The sequence below is a fragment of the Chiloscyllium plagiosum genome, unplaced genomic scaffold, assembly GCF_037043375.1.
Source record: "Chiloscyllium plagiosum isolate Xiang-an unplaced genomic scaffold, Cpla_swu_hap1 HiC_scaffold_3, whole genome shotgun sequence".
In the NCBI taxonomy this organism is placed as follows: Eukaryota; Metazoa; Chordata; class Chondrichthyes; order Orectolobiformes; family Hemiscylliidae; genus Chiloscyllium; species Chiloscyllium plagiosum.
In genome coordinates this window covers 121269164-121289446 of record NW_028270141.1, presented here as the reverse complement: position 1 = coordinate 121289446, position 20283 = coordinate 121269164, and the positions used below count along the sequence as shown (strand labels likewise).

Below are 20283 nucleotides of genomic sequence, written 5' to 3'. Positions count from 1 at the left end.
GGGAAGGCAGATGGACTCAGGGCATGGTTAAGAACATGGGATTGGAATTAGATTACTTACTTACAGTATGGAAACAGGCCCTTCGGCCCAACAATTCCACACCGTCCCGCCGAAGCGCAACCCACCCATACCCCTACATTTATCCTTTACCTAACACTACGGACAATTTAGCATGGCCAATTCACCTGACCTGCACATCTTTGGACTGTGGGAGGAAACCGGAGCACCCGGAGGAAACCCACGCAGACATGGGGAGAACGTGCAAACTCCACACAGTCAGTCGCCTGAGGCGGGAATTGAACCCGGGTCTCTGGCGCTGTGAGGCAGCAGTGCTAACCACTGTGCCACCGTGCCGCCCATAAATATCATAGCAATTACAGAAACGTGGCTCAGGGATGGACAGGACTGGCAGCTTAATGTTCCAGGATACAAATGCTATAGTAAGGTTAGAGAGCGGGGCAAGAGAGGAGGGGGAGTGGTGTTTTTGATATCGGATACCATTATGGCTGTACTTATAGAGGATATTCCTGGGAATACATCCAGGAAGGTTATTTGGGTGAAACTGAGATATAAGGAAGGAACTATCACCTTATTGGGATTGTATTATAGATTCTCCCAATTGTCAGCGGGAAATTGAGAAACAAATTTGTAAGTAGATTTCAGTTATCCGTAAGAATAATAGGGTGGTTATGGTAGAGGATTTTAACTTTCCAAATATTAACTGGGACTGCCATAGTGTTCAGGGTTTAGATGGAGAGGAATTTGTTAAATGTTTTACAAGACAATTTTCTGATTCAGTATGTGGATGTACCTACTAGAAAAGCTGCTAAATCTGACCTCTTCTTGGGAAGATAAGACAGGGCAGGTGATCGGGTGTCAGTTCGGGAGCACTTTGGAGCCAGCGACTGTAATTCTATTAGTTTTAAAATAGTGATGGAAAAGGTTTAGACCGGATCTGAAAGTTGAAGTTCTAAATTGGAGGAAGGTCAATTTTGATGATATTAGGCAAGAACTTTCAAAATTGATTGGGGACAGATGTTCACAGATAAAGGGACAGCTGGAAAATGGGAAGCCTTCGAAAAATAAGATAAGGAGTCCAGAGACAGTATATTCTTGTTAGGGTGAAAAGCAAGGCTGGTCAGTGTCAGGAATGCTGGATGACTAGAGAAATTGAGGTTTTGGTTAAAAAAAGGAAGCAAATGTCAGGTATAAACAGCAGAGATCAAGTGAATCCTTAGAAGAGTATAAAGGCAGTGGGAGCATACTTAAGAGGGAAATCAGGAAGGCAAAAAGGTGACATGAGGCAGCTTTGGCAAATAGGGTTAAGGAGAATCCAAAGAGATTCTATAAATAAAAGGGTAACTAGGGAGAGAAAATGGCCTAGAGTCTGGCGCTGGAAAAGCACAACAGGTCAGGCAGCATCTGAAGAGTAGGAGAATTGACATTTCAGGCATACAGCCTTCATCAGGAATAAGTCTTTTTGCCTGAAAAGTCGATTCTCCTACTCCTCGGATGCTACCTGATCTGCTGTGCTTTTCCAGCACCACACTCTCAACTCTGATCTCCAGCATCTGCAGTCCTCACTTTCTCCTTGAGAAAAGGGCTTCTCAAAGATCAGCAAGGCAGCCTGCATGTGGAATTGCAGGAGATGGGGGACGTACTAAATGAGTACTCTGCATCCATGTTTACTATGGAGAAGGATATTGAAGATATAGAATGTGGGGAAATAGATAGCAACATCTTGAAAAATGTCCATATTACAGATGAGGTAGTGTTGGATGTCTTAAAACACAAAAGTGGCAAATCACCAGGACTAAATCAGGTGTACCCTCGAACTCTGTGGGAAGGTAGGGAAACAATTGCTGGGCCCCTTGCTGAGATATTTGTATCATCGATAATCGCAGGTGAGGTGCCGGAAGGCTGGAGGTTGGCTAATGTGGTACTACTACTTAAGAAAGGTGGTGAGGAAAAACCATGGAAGTATAGACTGGTGAGCCTCACATTGGTGGTGGGCATGTTAGATTAGATTAGATTACATTACAGTGTGGAAACAGGCCCTTCGGTCCAACAAGTCCACACCGACCCGCCGAAGCACAACCCACCCATACCCCTACATTTACCCCTTACCTAACACTACGGGCAATTTAGTATGGCCAATTCACCTGACCTGCACATCTTTGGACTGTGGGAGGAAACCGGAGCACCCGGAGGAAACCCACGCAGACAAGGGGAGAATGTGCAAACTCCACACAGTCAGTCGCCTGAGGCGGGAATTGAACCCGGGTCTCTGGCACTGTGAGGCAGCAGTGCTAACCACTGGGCCACCGTGCCGCCCACGTTGTTGGAGGAAATCCTGAGGGACAGGATGGACATGTATTTGAAAAGGCAAGGGCTGATTAGGGCTAGTCAACATGGCTTTGTGCATGGAAAATCATGTCTCACTAACTTGATTGAGTTTTTTGAAGAAGTAACAGAGGATTGATGAGGGCAGAGTGGTAGGTGTGATCTATTTGGACTTCAGTTAGGCGGTCGACAAGGCTCCTCATGGGAGACTATCAGCAAGGTTAGATCACATGGAATACAGGGAGAACTAGCTATTTGGATACAGATCTGACTCGAAGGTAGAAGACAGAGTTTGTTGGTGGAAGGTTGCCTTTCAGACTGGAAGCATGTGATCCGTGGTGTACCACAAGGATCGGTGTTGGGTCCACTGCTTTTCGGCATTTATACAAATGATTTGGATGTAAACATAGGAGGTATAGTTAGTAAGTTTGCAGTTGACACCAAAATTGGAGGTGTAGTGGACAGTGAAAAAGGTTACCTCAGAGTACAAAGGGATTTTGATCAGATGGGCCAATGGGCCGAGGAGTGGCAAATGGAGTTAAATTTAGATAAATATGAGGTGCTGTACTTTGGAAAGGCAAATCAGAGCAGGACTTATACACTTAATGGTAAGGTCCTGATGGTGAAGAAAGAGACCTGCAGTGCAGATTCATAGTTCCTTGAAAGTGGAATCACAGGTAGATAGGATAGTGAAGGAGGCATTTGGTATCCTTTCCTTTGTTGGTCAGAGCATTGAGTATAAAGTGTTGGGAGGTCATGTTGCGGCTGTTCAGGACATTGGTTAGGCCACTGTTGGAATATTGTATTCAATTCTGATCTCTTGGCTGTGGGAAGGATGTGAAACTTGAAAGGGTTCAGAAAAGATTTACAAGGATTTTGTCAAGGTTGCAGGGTTTGAGCTATAGGGAGAGGTTGAATAGGCTGGGGCTTTTTCCCTGGAGCATCGGAGGCTGAAGGGTGACCTTACAGAGGTTTATAAAATGATTAGATTAGATTAGATTACTTACAGTGTAGAAACAGGCCCTTCGGCCCAACAAGTCCACACCGACCCGCCGAAGCGTAACCCACCCATTCCCCCCTTTACCTAACACTATGGGCAATTTAGCATGGCCACTTCACCTGACGTGCACATCTTTGGACTGTGGGAGGAAACCGGAGCACCCGGAGGAAACCCACACAGACACAGGGAGAATGTGCAAACTCCACACAGTCAGTCGCCCGAGTTGGGAATTGAACCCGGGTCTCTGGCGCTGTGAGGAAGCAGTGCTAACCACTGTGCCACCGTGCCGCCCACACTTGGGGATGAGGAGCATGGTTAGGATAAATAGACAAGGTCTTTTCTCTGAGGTGGGGGAGTCCAGCACAAAAGGGTATAGGTTTAGGGGAAAAATTTAAAAGGGATTTAAGGGGGATCTTTTTCACACAGAGCATGGTGAGTGTATGGAATGAGCTGTCAGAGAAAGTAGTGGAGGCTGGTACAATTACAACCTTTAAAAGATTAGTCGATGGATATACGAATAGAAAGGTTTTAAAGGGATATGGGCCAAGTGTCAGCAAAGGGGACTAGATTAGGTTACGATATCTGGTTGGCATAGACAAGTTGAACTGAAGGGTCTGTTTCCATGCTATACATCTCTATGACTCAATGACTTCAGATTTGCTAAGAGTCCTGCAGCAACACTTGGTCAAATGTGGTCTTAACGTCAAGACCAGTCACCATTACTTCACCTCTGGAATTCAGCACTGTTGTCCATTTGTGGTTCAAGGATGCAATGAGTTCAGAAGCCAAGTGGCCTTGGGGAAACCAAAATGAGCACCAGTGAGCTGGTTATTCCCTTGCAAGTGTTGCTTGATTGCATTATCAATGGCACCTTTCATGACTTTGCTGATTGAGTTTAGTCTGATAAAGCGGTAATTGGCCAGGTTGGATTTGTCCTGGATGTACATGGGCAATTTTGCACATGCCATTAGACGCCAGGAATTGTATTGTACTGAAATAGTTTGGCTAGGGCTGTGGCAAGTTCTGAAGAACAGGTCTTTAATTATACTGTCAGAATGTTGTCAGCCTCAGTGCCTTTAGCCAGGTGAGTGAATCAAATTGATTGAAGTCTGGTATCTGAGATGGTGGGGACTTCCAGAGTGTGCAGAGTTGGATCATTTACTCAGCACTTCTGACTAAAAGATGGATATAATTTTTCAGCTTTGTTTTTTTTCAGTGATATGCTGGGCTCACACATGGTTGTGGATGGGGATATCTGTGGTACCTTGAACTACAGGGAGTTGTTTGATTGTCCACCAACAATCACAAACTGGATACAGAAGAATTGTAGAACTTACATGTGATTCTTTAGTTGTAGGTTCCCTTAGCTCAGTCTACTGCATGCAGACTCAATTATTTGGTAAGCAAGTGGCTGTGTGCTGTCATTTCACCAAGTTGATACCTCACTTTTAGGAATACCTGTTGTTGTTCCTAGCAGGGACTCCTGCATTCTTCATCGAGTGAGTGTGGATTTGTGTGCTTGATGGCAACAGTGGAGTTGGGGATTTGGTCCATAATTAAGAGTTTTTATTTCATTATTCTTATCTGCTTTGTGGGCAACACCAGCAACATCAGCATTTGTTGGCTATCACTAAATGATGTTCTAAGTGATTTCAGAGGGCAGGTAAGAGTCAATTCACATCATTCAGAGTTTGGAATCACATGTAGGGCAAACCAGGTAACGACATCAGATTGTCTTCCCTGAAGGGCACTAGTGAAACTAGATGGGCTTTTCTAATCAACAGCTTCATTGTTGTCAATAGACTAGCTTCTAATTCCAGATTTGTTATTAAATTCAAACTTCACTATTTGTCATGTTGGGATTCAAACCCATATCACCAGCTTGGCATTCTGGATTATTAATCTAGTGAAACAAACGCTGCACCACTGTCTTTCCTTGGTAATTGAATCTAGCTGGATCTGAGAAAGTTTGCCCCATTTCACATGGTGGTAGTGTCACAAAACATAATGGAAGGTATCTTAAGTATGAAGAGGGAGGGTGAGGTAATGAATTTGGGGGTGGGCAGGGTGAGTGGTTGACAGGTGGGAGGTTAGGGTGCGTCAGTAACAGCAGGGGGTGAGTAAATAGTAAGAGATAGAGGGTGACGGGGGAACATGTGAGAACACATTAGTGAGACAGAGACAGCATGAGATTGTCTGAGAGTGAAGGAGGACTGCAAGATTCATGTGAAGGTGAGTGTGCTTGTGCTAAACAGGGGGAGAGAGAGATTACACATATGCAAGCGAAGTGGAGGGAGAAAGCACTGTGAGGGGGAGGGGTGAGAGAGAGGAAACGTGAGGAGCAGAAGGCAAATGTGCATCTGTGAGAGAGGGGGCAATGCACACCTGCGAGAAATGGAGGCAATGCACAAGAGGTGGTCCTTTCACGATAGAGGGATGTGTGCGCAAAGAGGGGATGCCCATGTGAATGGGAAAGGGTTAACAGGGTCTGAACCCTGAGACAGTGAGTGAGCTGGACACACACACATCCCATTGGCCTTCAAATTTTCTCTTCTCAGGATGCTCGCTGTAAACCAGCCTGAGAGAGGAGGCAATGCACACCTGTGAGAGTTAATTTTGCTTACTTTTTAATTGCCATTTTTACCAACTACTCATTTACTTAAATTATCTATTGATTGCTTTGATTAATTTTTCTGAAATTCGTGTTTACAGGTGCGCCTGATTTTGTTTCTCTGGAATTTGATTATCATCAACCATCCCCCAACCTCAGAAAGAAGTCAAAATGTTGCTGCTTCACCCTCCCAAACTCCCCCTTCCACAACTTGCAAAAAGAATGGATATCCCTGTTATACACTACCTTCTCTTCGGACACAACAGTTCCATTGTGTTCTTGTGATGCAAGTAATAGTCAGTCGGAAGTTCCCAAAGATGAAATTTTCCTTCGCTCGGCTGGAAGACTCCAAGAAACAGATTTATAGCATCCTGTCTATCAGCATCTATAACATTAAAAAAAATCTGTTAAACACAAAATAAAAAAACTTACATATTTCAACAGATATTTGATGTTTTAGATGGGATAGAATTTTCCATAACATATAGCATTAAGTATTTAACTTACACTTGTCTTAGACATTAGTCTTAGACAACTGCCACTGTGGAAAAGGGCCACAAGGGAAGCATTTGGTAAAATAGCCCCAAGCCACACACCAGTCAATCACAATCTCCTTATGATTTGGAGATGCCGGTATTAGACTGGGGTGTACAAAGTTAAAAATCACACAACACCAGGTTATAGTCCAACAAGTTTAATTGGAAGCACACTAGCTTTCGGAGCGTCGCTCCTTCATCAGTGATAGTGGAGGACTCAATGCTAAGACACAGAATTTATAGCAAAAATTAAAAGTGCGATGTAACTGAAATTATACATTGAAAAATACCTTGATTGTCTGTTGAGTCTTTCATCTGTTTGAATACCATGATAGTTTCACTTCTTTCATGTGTAAATCACAAAACCTTTTCTTTACAAGGTGCATTCTCCAGTTAGCTGTAACACTGGGTGATAGCCCCAGTGTTCTCTGTCTATGCCATGATGTTTAGATTGTTATCTCACTTTTTAGATTAGAATGAAGAGTTTTACATGAATTCATGCAGTTTTTGAGCAAAGTACAATGTAACTCTGCAAGTACAAATTCACCCCACAAAATATATGTGTGCATGTGGGTCTTTGTCTGTTTGTGTGCATGTGTCTGTCTGGGGTGGGAGGTTGTGAGTGTCTGAGAGAGAGAGAGAGAGAGAGAGAGAGTATGTGTGCATGAGTGTAGAGTGGTCTATGTCTCTGAGAGGATGCCTGTGGGTCTGTGTATAGTGAGTGAGTGAGTGAGTGAGAGTGAGAGAGAGTGAGAGTGAGAGTGAGTGAGAGAGCGTGTGGGTGTGTAAGAGTGTGTGTATAATGCAATGGTGGTCACCTGTAATGTGACATGAACCCAAGGTCCAGGTTGAGGCCCTTCCTATGGATACCGAACAGGGAGGGCCTCAACCAGGACCTTGGGTTCATGTCACATTACAGGTGACCACCATTGCACTATACACACACAGGCACTCCTATACACACAGACACACACACAACAGACAGAGAGAGAGAGAGAGAGAGACACACACACACACCCTCTCAGAGACTTAGACCACTCTCCACTCATTCACACACATAAACACTCTCTCTCACAGACACTCACGACCCCCCATCCCAGACATGCACATACTCCCACATCCCAGACATGCACCCCCTCACAGACTTAAGACACTCTACACTCACTACACACACACATACACTCTCTCTCACACTCAACCCCCAACCCAGACAGACAGACAGACAAAGACCCACATGCACACACATATTTTGTGGGGTGAATTTGTACTTGGAGAGTTACATTGTACTTTGCTCAAAAACTGCATGGATTCATGTAAAACTCTTGATTCTAATCTAAAAGGTGTTTAACAATCTAAACATCATGGCATAGACAGAGAACACAGGGGGCTATCACCCATTGTTACAGCTAACTGGAGAATGCACCTTGTAAAGAAAAGGTTTTGTGATTTACACATGAAAGAAGTGAAACTATCATGGTATTCAAACAGATGAAAGACTCAACAGACAACCAAGGTATTTTTCAATGTAAAATTTCAGTTACATCACACTGTAAATTTTTGCTATAAATACTGTGTCTTAGGATTGAGTTCTCCACTATCACTGATGAAGGAGCGACGCTCCGAAAGCTAGTGTGCTTCCAATTAAACCTGTTGGTCTATAACCTGGTGTTGTGTGATTTTAACTTTGTACAATCTCCTTAGTGAGTCTGATGGCTCAGTTGGCTGGACGGCTATTTTGCGATTGCAAGATGTCAACAACATGGGTTCAATTCCGACATTGCTGAGGTTTTACCATGACCGCCTCTCCCTCTCAACCTCTCCCCTGGCCTGAAACATAGTGACTCTCAGGTTAAATCACCAGTCATCTCACTCTAATGAGAAAGCAGCCCTACGGTCTGGTAACACTATAGAAGATGTCTTGCTTTCACTGGTCTCACCTCATGATGATGCAACTAAGATTAAAAACTTAATTTTAATATCCAATACTGACACCAACCTTCAACTTCTTCATTGCTTCCATTAAATAAAGGTTTAGAGTCAACATTTCCTCAAAATAGACACTGGGAATATTAAAACCATTGTTTAACTGTCCTTGCAATGAACTCCACTCCCTTGAAACATTACCTTTCCTATTGCAAGCTCAGTGATCTAGATTGTTTCCAATCCCACATTTTATCCATTACAAAGATGATGACAATAAAAACACACAACTCAGATTTATTATATAGGACTGCTCCACTTTGAAAACAGAGGTACCACTTCTCAGTGATCTCTGTGAGATGGGCATGATCCTCTTTTCAAGATTTGACACTGGCCTCACTGGAAGTGCCATTATAGGAAGTCACAGTTAAAAAGCAGCTAGGCAACAGGGGGATTTATAAACAACCAAGTTTTGTTTTAAAAAGAGAATTGTTTCAGGAGTCAATGAAGTTTGGAAAGAATGGAAGCAGGAAGCAGGGTCTTAACTATGAATATGCAAAACAGATGTCAGGACAGTTTGTGTCATGAACCCAGCTTCTTTGAGGAAGTGTAAATCATTTTGATTTTCATTAAGGTGGTGGTGGTGTTTATGAACATATGGAATAGAAGCACAAGTAGATCACTTAGTCCCTCAAGACTGCTAAACCATTAATGGAATTATGGCTGATCAGATTGTGATTTTAATATACCCTAATATCTTTTGATTTCCTTGCCTAACATAAATCTATCAAAAACCACTGGCCTGTGACCAGTGGAGTGCCACAAGGGTCGGTGCTGGGTCCACTACATTTTGTCAACTACATAAATGATTTGGATGTGAGCATAAGAGGTACAGTTAATAAGTTTGCAGATGACACCAAAATTGGAAGTGCAGTGGACAGTGAAGAGGGTTACCTCAGATTACAACAGGATCTTGACCAGATGGGCCAATGGGCTGAGAAGTGGCAGATGGAGTTTAATTCAGATAAATGCGAGGTGCTGCATTTTGGGAAAGCAAATCTTAGCAGGACTTATACACTTAATGGTAAGGTTCTAGGGAGTGTTGCTGAACAAAGAGATCTTGGAGTGCAGGTTCATAGCTCCTTGAAAGTGGCAAAGATTTTCAGTGGCAATGGATGTAGACATATAACGTAATGCTTGCAAAAAGAAAAATTCATAAAAACCTTTTCGTAGCTCAAGCACAATGTCAGGATTGCATCAAAGTATACTTTTGAGAAGCTTAACAATATTACAAAGTGGTTAAAACATTATAAAAGTCATAGATTACCTGAAAATGCATTACTGTAGTACCTAGAAAGTGTTTGCATGATGTCCTTAGAATGTTGTGTCCATGGTGCAATCTTCCTGTAGGTTTTCACCCGATGTACTAACTGTGAACCTCCATATTGCAACGATAGTGTATCACCATGATCTTCATAGAGTTCTTCAAATAATCTACCATGAAATTAATTTAACAGTAATTTTACTTTCTTTACTAAGGTGTTAAAACAAGAACATCTTGAAGTTCAAGTCTGCATTGTGAATATTTTAGTTTTGCTTGCATGCCCATCCAGTTCTCCCACCAATCTCCCTCCTGCTGTACCATACAAAACACCTCAAAGAGATTTAAATGCTAGCAATTAAAAAATCTCTCACACTAAGCCACAAGAAGAAACATCACGGAAGGATAGCTGAAAGAGTAGGTTTTGAAAGAGAAGAGGAGAGGTGTGTAGGGAGGAGATTTCATTGCTGGGAGTGGGAAGCTGCAGAAAGTATGGTTATCAGAGGTAGAGAGATCAGAATTGGAGATTGTGCAAGAATCCAGAATTGGCCAAATGCAGAGATAAGTTGTGAGTGAAGGAAATAATAGTGATAGGGAAGGGATGAAGCCTTTTTGAGATTTGAAATCAAAGATGAGGATTTTAAAAGCATGACTGTACAAGGAGCCACAGAAAGTCAGCTGGTACGGGGAAAGACATTTGATAGGGTATGGAGTTTTGGATGACTATAAATTTACATAAGATAGAATTTGGATGACTGGCTAGAAGAGCACTGGAACATTCAAGGCTTTGGCAACAGCATATGTTCTCAGCAGCAGATGACCTGAGATAGGATTGAAATAGGGTTATGTTATGGAGATTTCAATTTAGAGATGGAGCATGTGCGTGACTGGGAGCTCAACTTAGATTCAAACAAACCAATAAGGTCAAATGTCTAGACTCAGCTTCAGGCAGTTGCCATGGTAATAGATGTAAACAACGGTCAGGAAATGGACTTTGTGGCATGAACCAAAGACAGATCCAGTCCCAGTCTTTAGGTGGAGGCAGTTTCTGTTCATCCAATATTGGATACCAGACACACAGCGGTGAGGTTGAATGAGCTAGCAGTGAGAGAGAGTTCAGAGTCATTATGATACCCTCAGAACTTGATGTTGTGCTCTGTGATGTCACAGAGAGACAGCATATGAATACAAAAGCAAAAGGGTCAAGGTTTGATTCTTGGCGATCCCAGAGGCTCTGGCCTCACACTGGTAACATGAATCACTACAGATAATTGTCAAATCAGTTGGTTAAATAGTAATGATGAAACCAGACAAGGGGATTTCCACCCAGGTGGACAATGGATGGGAGATGTTAGAAGACGATAATATAGTCAAAATGTGATGAAAGCTACAAACAAATCAAGAAGATTAGATAATTTATCAATCCTAAAGTATTAAGTTATGACTTTCAGAATGACTATTTCAGTGCTGTGGGAGGGGGCAGAAATCCAAGACCCTCATACACAGGTAGTGCAGAAGTCCTCTAGGTTCTAGCTCACAAATTGGTTTTCCAAATTGGAAGCTGATGAAAGAGCTGTTTCCTTAGGGGAGTGCAGAAAGAACCATGCTTAAAGCACTTGACTAAAGAAGGGGAGGGAGAAACAATAGTCATAGCGGATTCATTAGTTACGGGAACAGATAACATTTCTGAGGTTGCAGACATGACTCCAGGATGCTGTGCTTCTTCCCTAGGGCCAGAGCTTACTGAACAACTTGCCTTTTCAAGACATGGAGATATACAGCACAGAAACATACCCTTGGGTACAACTCATCCATGCTGACCAGATATCCCAACCCAATCTAGTCCACCTGCCAGCACCCAGCCCATATCCCTCCAAACCCTTCCTATTCATAAACACATCCAGATGCCTTTTAAATGTTGCAATTGTACTAGCCCCCTCCTCTGACAGCTCATTCCACATATGTACCACCCTCTGCGTGAAAAGGTTGCCCCTTAGGTCTCTATTTTATCATTCCCTTCTCACCCTCTAGTTCTGGACTCCCCCACCCCAGGGAAAAGACTCTGTCTGTCTATTTACCCTATCCATGCCCCTCATGATTTTATAAACCTTTATAAGGTTACCCCTCATCCTCCGACGCTCCAGGGAAAACAGCCCTAGCCTATTCAACCTCTCTCTATAGCTCAAATCCTCCAACCTTAGCAACATCTTTGTAAATCTTTTCCAAACTCTTTCAAGTTTCACAACATCCTTCCGATAAGGAGACCAGAACTGCACGCAATCTTCCAAAAGTGGCCTAAACAACCCCTACCCCCCTCATTTATCTCTCCACTCTGCAGGCACCCTGCCTCTATTCCTGATGATGGGCTTTTGCCCGAAATGTCGATTTTCCTGCTCCTCGGATGCTGCCTGACTTGCTGTGCTTTTCCAGCACCACTCTAATCTAGACTCTGGATTCCAGCATCTGCAGTCCTTGTTTTTACCTAACCAATGTCCTGTACAGCCATAACATGATCTCCCAAATCCTGTACTCAATACTCTGACCAATACAGGAAAGCATACTAAATGTCTTCCTATCGTATATACCTGCGACCCTACTGTCAAAGAGCTATAAACCTGCACTCCAAGGTCTCTTTGTTCAGCAACACTGCCTAGGACCTTACATTAAGTGTATAAGTCCTGCTAAGATTTGCTTTCCCAAAATGCACCACCTCACATTTATCTAAATTAAACTCCTTCTGTTACTCCTCAGCCACATAGCTCATCTGATCACGATCCCGTTGTAATCAGAGGTAACCTTCTTTGCTGTCCACTACACCTCCAATTTTGGTGTCATCTGCAACTATACCTCTTAAGGTCACATCCAAATCATTTATATAAATGACGAAAAGTAGTGGACTCAGCACCAACCCTTGTGGCACTCCACTGGTCACAGACCTCCAGTCTGAAAAACAACCATCCACCACCACCCTCTGTCTTCTACCTTTCAGCCAGTTCTGTAGCCAAATAGCTAGTTCTCCCTGTATTCCATGAGATCTAACCTTGCTAATCAATCTCCCATGGGGAACCTTGTTGAACGCCTTACTGACGTTCATATAGATCCTGAAAGGGCAAAGCGATAAGACAGAAGTCGTGTTACACATTAGTACTAACTATATAGGTATAATAAAAAATGAGGTATTGCATCAAGAATTAGGGGAATTTGGCACTCCATTAAAAAAGCAGGTCCTCAAAAGGTTGTAATCTCTGGATAATTCCTGGTGCCACATGCTAGTGACTTCTAGGTAAAGGTATGCATGGAGCACAGAACTGCATCAGACAGATATGAATATCCAATATTTACATGGTTTTGCAGCAGCATGGAGGAGTTGGAGGCTGGAAAACAGTAAACGTGTGTTTCTTCCAAAATTGCAGTTCCAATTCTAGGGCACGCATTTAAAAAAAAACCTTCAACAAAAACTAGCTGATTAACAAGATTGGCTTCATCCTTGATGTAGAAATCCTGGACAGGGTGCAGCTCAGGAGCAGATAGATTAGGGGTGGGGGGAGGGTGTAGGGAGCCAGGAATGGTGTCTCAGGATTTACACATCAGTTTGTTGGACCCGGAGGAAACACCTCTGACTCCTATGCATGTTGCAATTACACTTAACTAATCAATCTGCCCTTTCTCATCTTTTTTTTTTACCTACTAGATTCACTGGGTCTTGAGAAATTTAGCCAACACTGATTACAAATAGAAAAGCTGCAATACTGAAGAAATGTACTGTCTGAAAAGGTTTCAATAATCGATTTGTCTCCTGAGAGTGGATGCATTTCCTGTCTTTGTCCCACACTTTAAAACTGGAACTGGACAAATTCAAGACGTTTTGGGATATGATTTCAGGCTATTATACAAACATACAAATCAAGAGTAAGCTGTTCAGCCCCTCAAACCTGATCTGTCATAATCAGATCATGGCTGATAGTAATCTCAAATCCAAATTCTCAGCTACTGAAATAAACTTTTAGGACCTTGCTCAACAAGAATTAATCTACTTTTGCCTTTACATTTTCAAGGTTCAGCTTTCACCAGTTGCAGGAAGAAGCTCCAAAGACTCAAATCCCAATCTGAAATGGGTGACTCCTGATTTTTAAACAGTGACCCTTAGTTCTAGAATCTCTCCTAAGAGGAAACATCCTCTCCATACCTACCCTGCTTAGGCCCTTCAGGAGTTTATATATTTCAATCAAGTTGGCTTCTTAGTCTTCTAAAGTGCACTGGACACAAGTCTAGTTGTCCAACCTTTCCTCACAAAACATCCCATCCATTCCACAGACCATAGAATAGTACAGTGCAAGAACAGGCCTTATGGCTGTGGTAACCACAATACGATTCTAAACCAAATTCCATCGGCTTGCACATGGTTTGTAATCCCTCATTCCCTGGTGTTTATGTGTCTACCAAAATGCCTCTTAAACATTGCTATCATATCAGATTCAATCATTGCCTCTGGCAGCGCGTTGCAAGCACATAACATTCTCTGCATAAAAAAAACTACCTTGCACATTTCATTCAAATTTTCCTGCTTCTCAACTTAAAACTTTTGCCTCCTAGTATTTGACGTTTCCAGTGGGAAAATGAATGAACACCTTCTTTTTAACTATCCACAACTCTACCAATTTTCATGTTTTTTCTGCAAACTTATTAATTGGACCACCTACATTTTTATCCAAATCATTTAGACATATTACAAACTACAGAGGTCCCAGCACTGAACCTTGTGGAATACCAAAGATCAAAGACCTTCTGTCAGAAAAAAACATCCCTCTACAACTACCTTCTGTCTTCTATGACCAAGTCAATTTTGTATCCACCTTACCAATTCACCGTGGATCCCAAGTGGCTTAATCTTCTGGAACAGCATACCATGAATGACCTTGTCAAATGCTTTAGTAAAGTCCACGCAGATAATAACCACTGCCCTACCTTCAATCAGCTTCGTCACTTCCTCAAAAAAACTCAATCAAATTGGAGAGAAATTTGGGAAGCAACAGCTCCCTGACAAAAAGCCAGGCTGACAATCATTAATTAGTCCATTCTTTTCCAAATGTGAGTAAGTGTTGTTTCTAGAATCTTCTCCAATAATTCACCTGCCACTGATGGAAGGCTAACTGGCCTATAATTTCCTGGATGATTCCTGTCGCTCAGATATTGGCTCAGTAAACAGTTTCTGGACTAATTCCTTTCTTAAATAAGGTGACCCAGATTGTGAACAGTATGCCATGTCTCTTACCAGTGACCTGGTAAGCATAATCTCTCTACTTTCGTATTCAGTTCTCCATGAGGTAACTTTCAATACTCTTAGTTTTCCTAATTAGTTGTTGTCCATGCATCCAAACTTTTGTGACTCATGCAGGAGGAAACCCATTTTCTTCTGCAATCTGATCATTGTGATATCATTTTTAAAACAAAAATGCCCAGCTAAAATGGCAACTTCACATTTTCCCACATTATACTTCATTTGCTATATATTTGTCTGTTCACTTAATCAATCTAGATCTTTTTGTAATTTCAAAGTCCTACCCAGACTAAGTGTACTCACTTTTAATGGTTAAATTTACTATAAAATAAAATTCTATATCCGCTACTGTTGGAATAATGCGTGCAATTCTGGTCTCCTTCCTGTCGGAAAGATGTTGTGAAACTTGAAAGGGTTCAGAAAAGATTTATAAGGATGTTTCCAGGGTTGGAGGATCTGAGCTACAGGGAGAGGCTGAACAGGCTGTTTTCCCTGGAGCGTCAGAGGCTGAGGGGTGACCTTATAAGAGGTTTACAAAATTATGAGGGGCATGGATAGGATAAACAGGCAAAGTCTTTTCCCGGGGTCGGGGAGTCCAGAACTAGAGGGCATAGTTTAGGGTGAGAGGGGAAATATATAAAAGAGACCTAAGGGGCAACTTTTTCACACAGACGGTGGTACATGTAAGGAATGAGCTGCCAGAGGATGTGGTTGCAACATTTAAGAGACATTTGGATGGGTATATGAATAGGAACGGTTTGGAGGGATATGGGCCGGATGCTGGCAGGTGGGACTAGATTGGGTTGGGATATCTGGTCAGTGTGGACGGGTTGGACCGAAGGGTCCTGTTTCCATGCTGTACATCTCTTATGACTCTATGACTATGACTCTATGTTAGCCAGATTATGCTAGCTTTAAAGAATAAGGAAAGCAAATGTGGTCCCCCCTGTATGGATTTGCATATATTAAGTTCAGGAGCATTAAGCACACAGGTTTAGAGATGGTGAAAAAGCAGTGAACAATGCCAGATTTTCCCGATTATTGAAAGGGATGGGTGAAATCAGAAAACAAAAGAAAATCTGTAAATTAAAGCAGCTAGAATCCATATAAGGATATAGATTGCTTACCGAACAGCATCAGTGTCAAACTGCAGTCTTGGTTTGTCAATTACACCTATTGCATAGAGCTGGTATGCCAAAGCACATTTTCCCACCATAAACTGAGCAGTGTTTGTACGATCTAAACAGTCAACACAGTTTGTCCTAAGGACACCAGTCTGAAACAAAATTTAAACAGGATTTATTGTTGTGCTGCACTATTAAATCATTATCATTACAATTTATCCTTCAGTAGATTTAGAAATATTAGATTATTCAATACACAGAAGTCAGCGATTTTCCAAAAATGTTTGGTTTCAGTATGGAAAGCCTGCAACACTTGTTTTTATTTTCAATTTTTAAAGACCTGTCTTGCATAAAATTTACGTCATTCCAGACTTCGAAAAATTTCTAAACATTTCAAGATACATATAATTACCTACTATAGCAGAAGATATATGGAGTGAAAATAAAAAGTTAACCTCTCAGGTTAATGGTTGCTCATCAGAACTGGGAAAAGTTAAGCAAGTGAAAGGTAGGAGGTGGTTTGGAAAAAGAACAAAAGGGAGATTCAATGACAAAATGGAAGACAGAAGAGATTAAATAACAAAAGCATTGGTGGAGAAAGAGGAAAGATGAGTCAGAATACAGAAAGGAGATAGAGGGCTTGTTGACATAGTGCAATGATAACAGATCTCTCTCAATGTTGGCAAAACTAAAGAACTGCTAATTGACTTCAGAAAGAGAGGAGGAGAACATACCCCCATCTACATCAACAGAGCATCAAGTTCCTAGGAGTGACGATAAGCAACAACCTGTCCTGGACTTCCCAAGTAGATGCGATGGTCAAGAAGGCACAACAATGCCATGTCTTCCTCAGGTGGCTCAGGAAATTTGGCATGTCCATAAGGACCCTCAGCAGCTTTTACAGATGCACCGCAGAAAGCATAATGTCCAGGTGCATAATGGCTTGGTATGGCAACTGCTGTGACCAGGACCATAAGAATCTATAGAAGATTGTGTGCACAGCCAAGACCATCGCAGAAGTTAACCTCCCATTCATGGACTCCATTTACACATCCCATTGCCACGGAAAAGCTGCCAACATCATCAGAGACCCATTCCACCCCAGTAATGGTCTCCGACAACTCTTCAGTCAGGCAGAAGATACAGAAACCTGAACACACACCAGCTGGTTCAAGAACAATTTCTTCCCTGCTATTATTAGACTGATGAATGGATTCTCTAACTTCAAATAATGCTGATCTTACTTTGCGTGTGTCCTGTGCGGTGTAACTAGTATCCCTCATTTTGTCCAAATTTTTTTTACAGCCTACAATCTGTATGTCCTTGCTTACTATGATCTGCCTGTATTGCTTGCAAACAAAGCTTTTCACTGTATTTAGGTAGACATGATAATAATTCAAATCAAATCAAGACAATGATGAGGGGTACAAAGATTGGTCTGGAGGTGGTATGAATGGCAGAGAACAGCTGCCATTCAAGAGAAAAACAACAAGAGTAAGGATCAGTGCCTCATAAAAGGTGGCTATGTGTTTACATAAATAAATAAATAGATAGATAAGACAAGATAAGATAGATATTAACAAAAAAAGATTACAGAATCACAAAATCCCTTCTCTGCAGAAAGGGGCCATTCAGCCCATTGAGTACACACTGACTCTTCAAAGAGTATCACACCCAGATCCAGACTCCTCCCCACTTTTTTTTAAAATGTAGAGAGTGGTAGATACCTGGAACACGCTGTCAAGGAAGATGGCAGATGCAGAGCATTAGCATGGGCTTTGGGTTACTAGTCTGATGACGTTAACTACGGCACTGTCTGTCCAAATTTACAGACGTAATACTGACTTGTGTTGCTTTTTAAAACAAAAGTGTACATTTTTATTCTTAAACTTCTGCTTCTCTACACTCATTGCTTATCTTATTCTGCATATGAATATGAGCCAACTCACATTTAAGTATATTCAATTACATTTGTCATTTATTTACCATTATCAAGAAGTGGAATTATATAAAGTTAAAAGGGAGCACGTTAGTCAGGAAAATGTTATATCTCTCACTGACACATTTATTTGTTCTTGGACACAACTAACAAAACACTGAACCTTTGAACTGATATCCTAAGCCATATGAGCTCTCACAACCAAGGGATTTTGCCATGAAAGAAATTAAATGGCTGAATATAGTGAATAGCCAAACTGACTACTGTTACATAATAAAGGAAGCTTTGAAGTATCTGTCAGCTGTCAAATCACACTTTCAATGATTCAGTAGGCAATCAACTCACAATTGCCTGTCTAACGAGAAGACTCTCACAAAGTGCAGTCGTCACAAGCAATTAAATCATGCTTGTTAAATCATCTTCTTTACTGTTTAAATGATGGGAATTCCCAAAAGAAATATGCTTCTACAAAGAATGCATATCCCAATTAACTAGGAAATCTAAGAACTCTGGAATGTCAGACAGGCAGTCTGAATTTACATTCAGTTATGGAAAATAATATTAATTGTCATTGGAGATAAAATTATCTGAAAATCCCAGCATAACTGCAGAGTTGAGGTTTAATCAGACATATATCCAGTTCAAGAAAGGGAATAGGTATAATCCTGGGAATTACAGACCAGTCAGTCTTCCATCTGTGGTGGAAAAATTATTGGAGTGGATTTTGAGAGACAGAATTTATGATTACTTGGAAAACTATAGCTTGATTACAGGTAGTCAGCATGGCTTTGTGAGGGACAGGTCATGCCTCACAAACCTTATTGAATTCTTTGAGGATGTGACAAAACACATTGATGAAGGTAGAGCAGTGGATATGGCAAACATGGGTTTTAGCAAGGCGTTTGATAAGGTTCCCAATGATAGGCTCATTCAGAAAGTAAGGATAATGTCCACAGGCTCTTTACACAATCTTCCAGAATGGCAATAGACATTCATAAAGTTTTCATTAGTCCAAAGGTTTTTATTTGGATAGAACAATGACCTGGTTTGCATTTTTTCTAGCTTTTCATACGTGGCTCTCTGCTTACCAATGCATCATCTTTGACTTATCTCAAGCCACTTAAACAGCTTTTAAAATAAAACATACTGTAATCCTGGGATGAACCTTGACCAGATAGTGAATGGGATCAGTCACATACATGTTGTGGCTATTAAGACACATTAGAGGCTCAAAATTTGCAATGAATAACTCATCATAGAGTCATAGAGATGTACTGCATGGAAACAGACCCTTCGGTCTTACCTGTCCATGCCGACCAGATATCCCAACCCAATTCAGTCTCACCTACCAGCACCCGGCCCATATCCCTCCAAATCCTTCCTATTCATATATCCATCTAAATGCCTCTTAAATGTTGAAATTGTACCAGGCTCCACCACATCCTCTGGCAGCTCATTCCATACATGTACCACCCTCTGTGTGAAAAACTTGCCCCGTAGGTCTCTTTTAGATCTTTCACCTCTCACCCTAAACCTATGCCCTCTAGTTCTGGACTCCCCCATCCCAGGGAAAAGACTTTGCCAATCCACCCTATCTATGCCCCTCATAATTTTGTAAACCTCTATAAGGTCACCCCTCAGCCTCCGACGCTCCAGGGAAAACAGCCTCAGCCTGTTCAGCCTCTCCAAATAGCTCAAATCCTCCAACCCTGGCAACATCCTTCTAAATCTTTTCTGAACCCTTTCATGTTTCACAACATCTTTCCGATAGGAAGGAGACCAGAATTGCACGCAATATTCCAACAGTGGGCTAACCAATGTCCTGTACAGCCATAACATGACCTCCCAACTCCTGTACTCAATACTCTGACCAATAAAGGAAAGCATACCAAACGCCTTCTTCACTATCCTATCTACCTGCGACTCCACTTTCAAGGAGCTATGAACCTGCACCTCAAAGTCTCTTTGTTCAGCAACACTCCCTAGGATCTTACCATTAAGTGCATAAGTCCTGCTAAGATTTGCTTTCCCAAAATGCAGCACCTCACATTTATCTGAATTAAACGCCATCTGCCACTTCTCAGCCCAATGGCCCATCTGGTCAAGATCCTGTTTTAATCGGAGGTAACCCTCTTCGCTGTCCACTACACCTCCAATTTTGGTGTCATCTGCAAACTTACTAACTGTACTTCTGTGCATCCAAATCATTTA

At 41.8% G+C, this 20283-nt stretch overlaps 1 protein-coding gene across 5 annotated transcripts in view; it reads right to left on the bottom strand.

Moving 5' to 3' along the window:
* fig4a (FIG4 phosphoinositide 5-phosphatase a) overlaps positions 1-20283 on the bottom strand; it is a 106772-nt gene that overhangs the window by 34299 nt on the left and 52190 nt on the right. For all 5 annotated transcript variants that reach the window (XM_043687117.2, XM_043687118.2, XM_087983072.1 and 2 more), the window contains exons 15-17: positions 16137-16285; positions 9738-9904; positions 6201-6339 (exon numbers count right to left, since the gene is read on the bottom strand). In XM_043687117.2, the coding sequence (XP_043543052.1) occupies positions 6201-6339; positions 9738-9904; positions 16137-16285 (455 nt within the window). The remainder of the gene's footprint in view (positions 1-6200; positions 6340-9737; positions 9905-16136; positions 16286-20283) is intronic.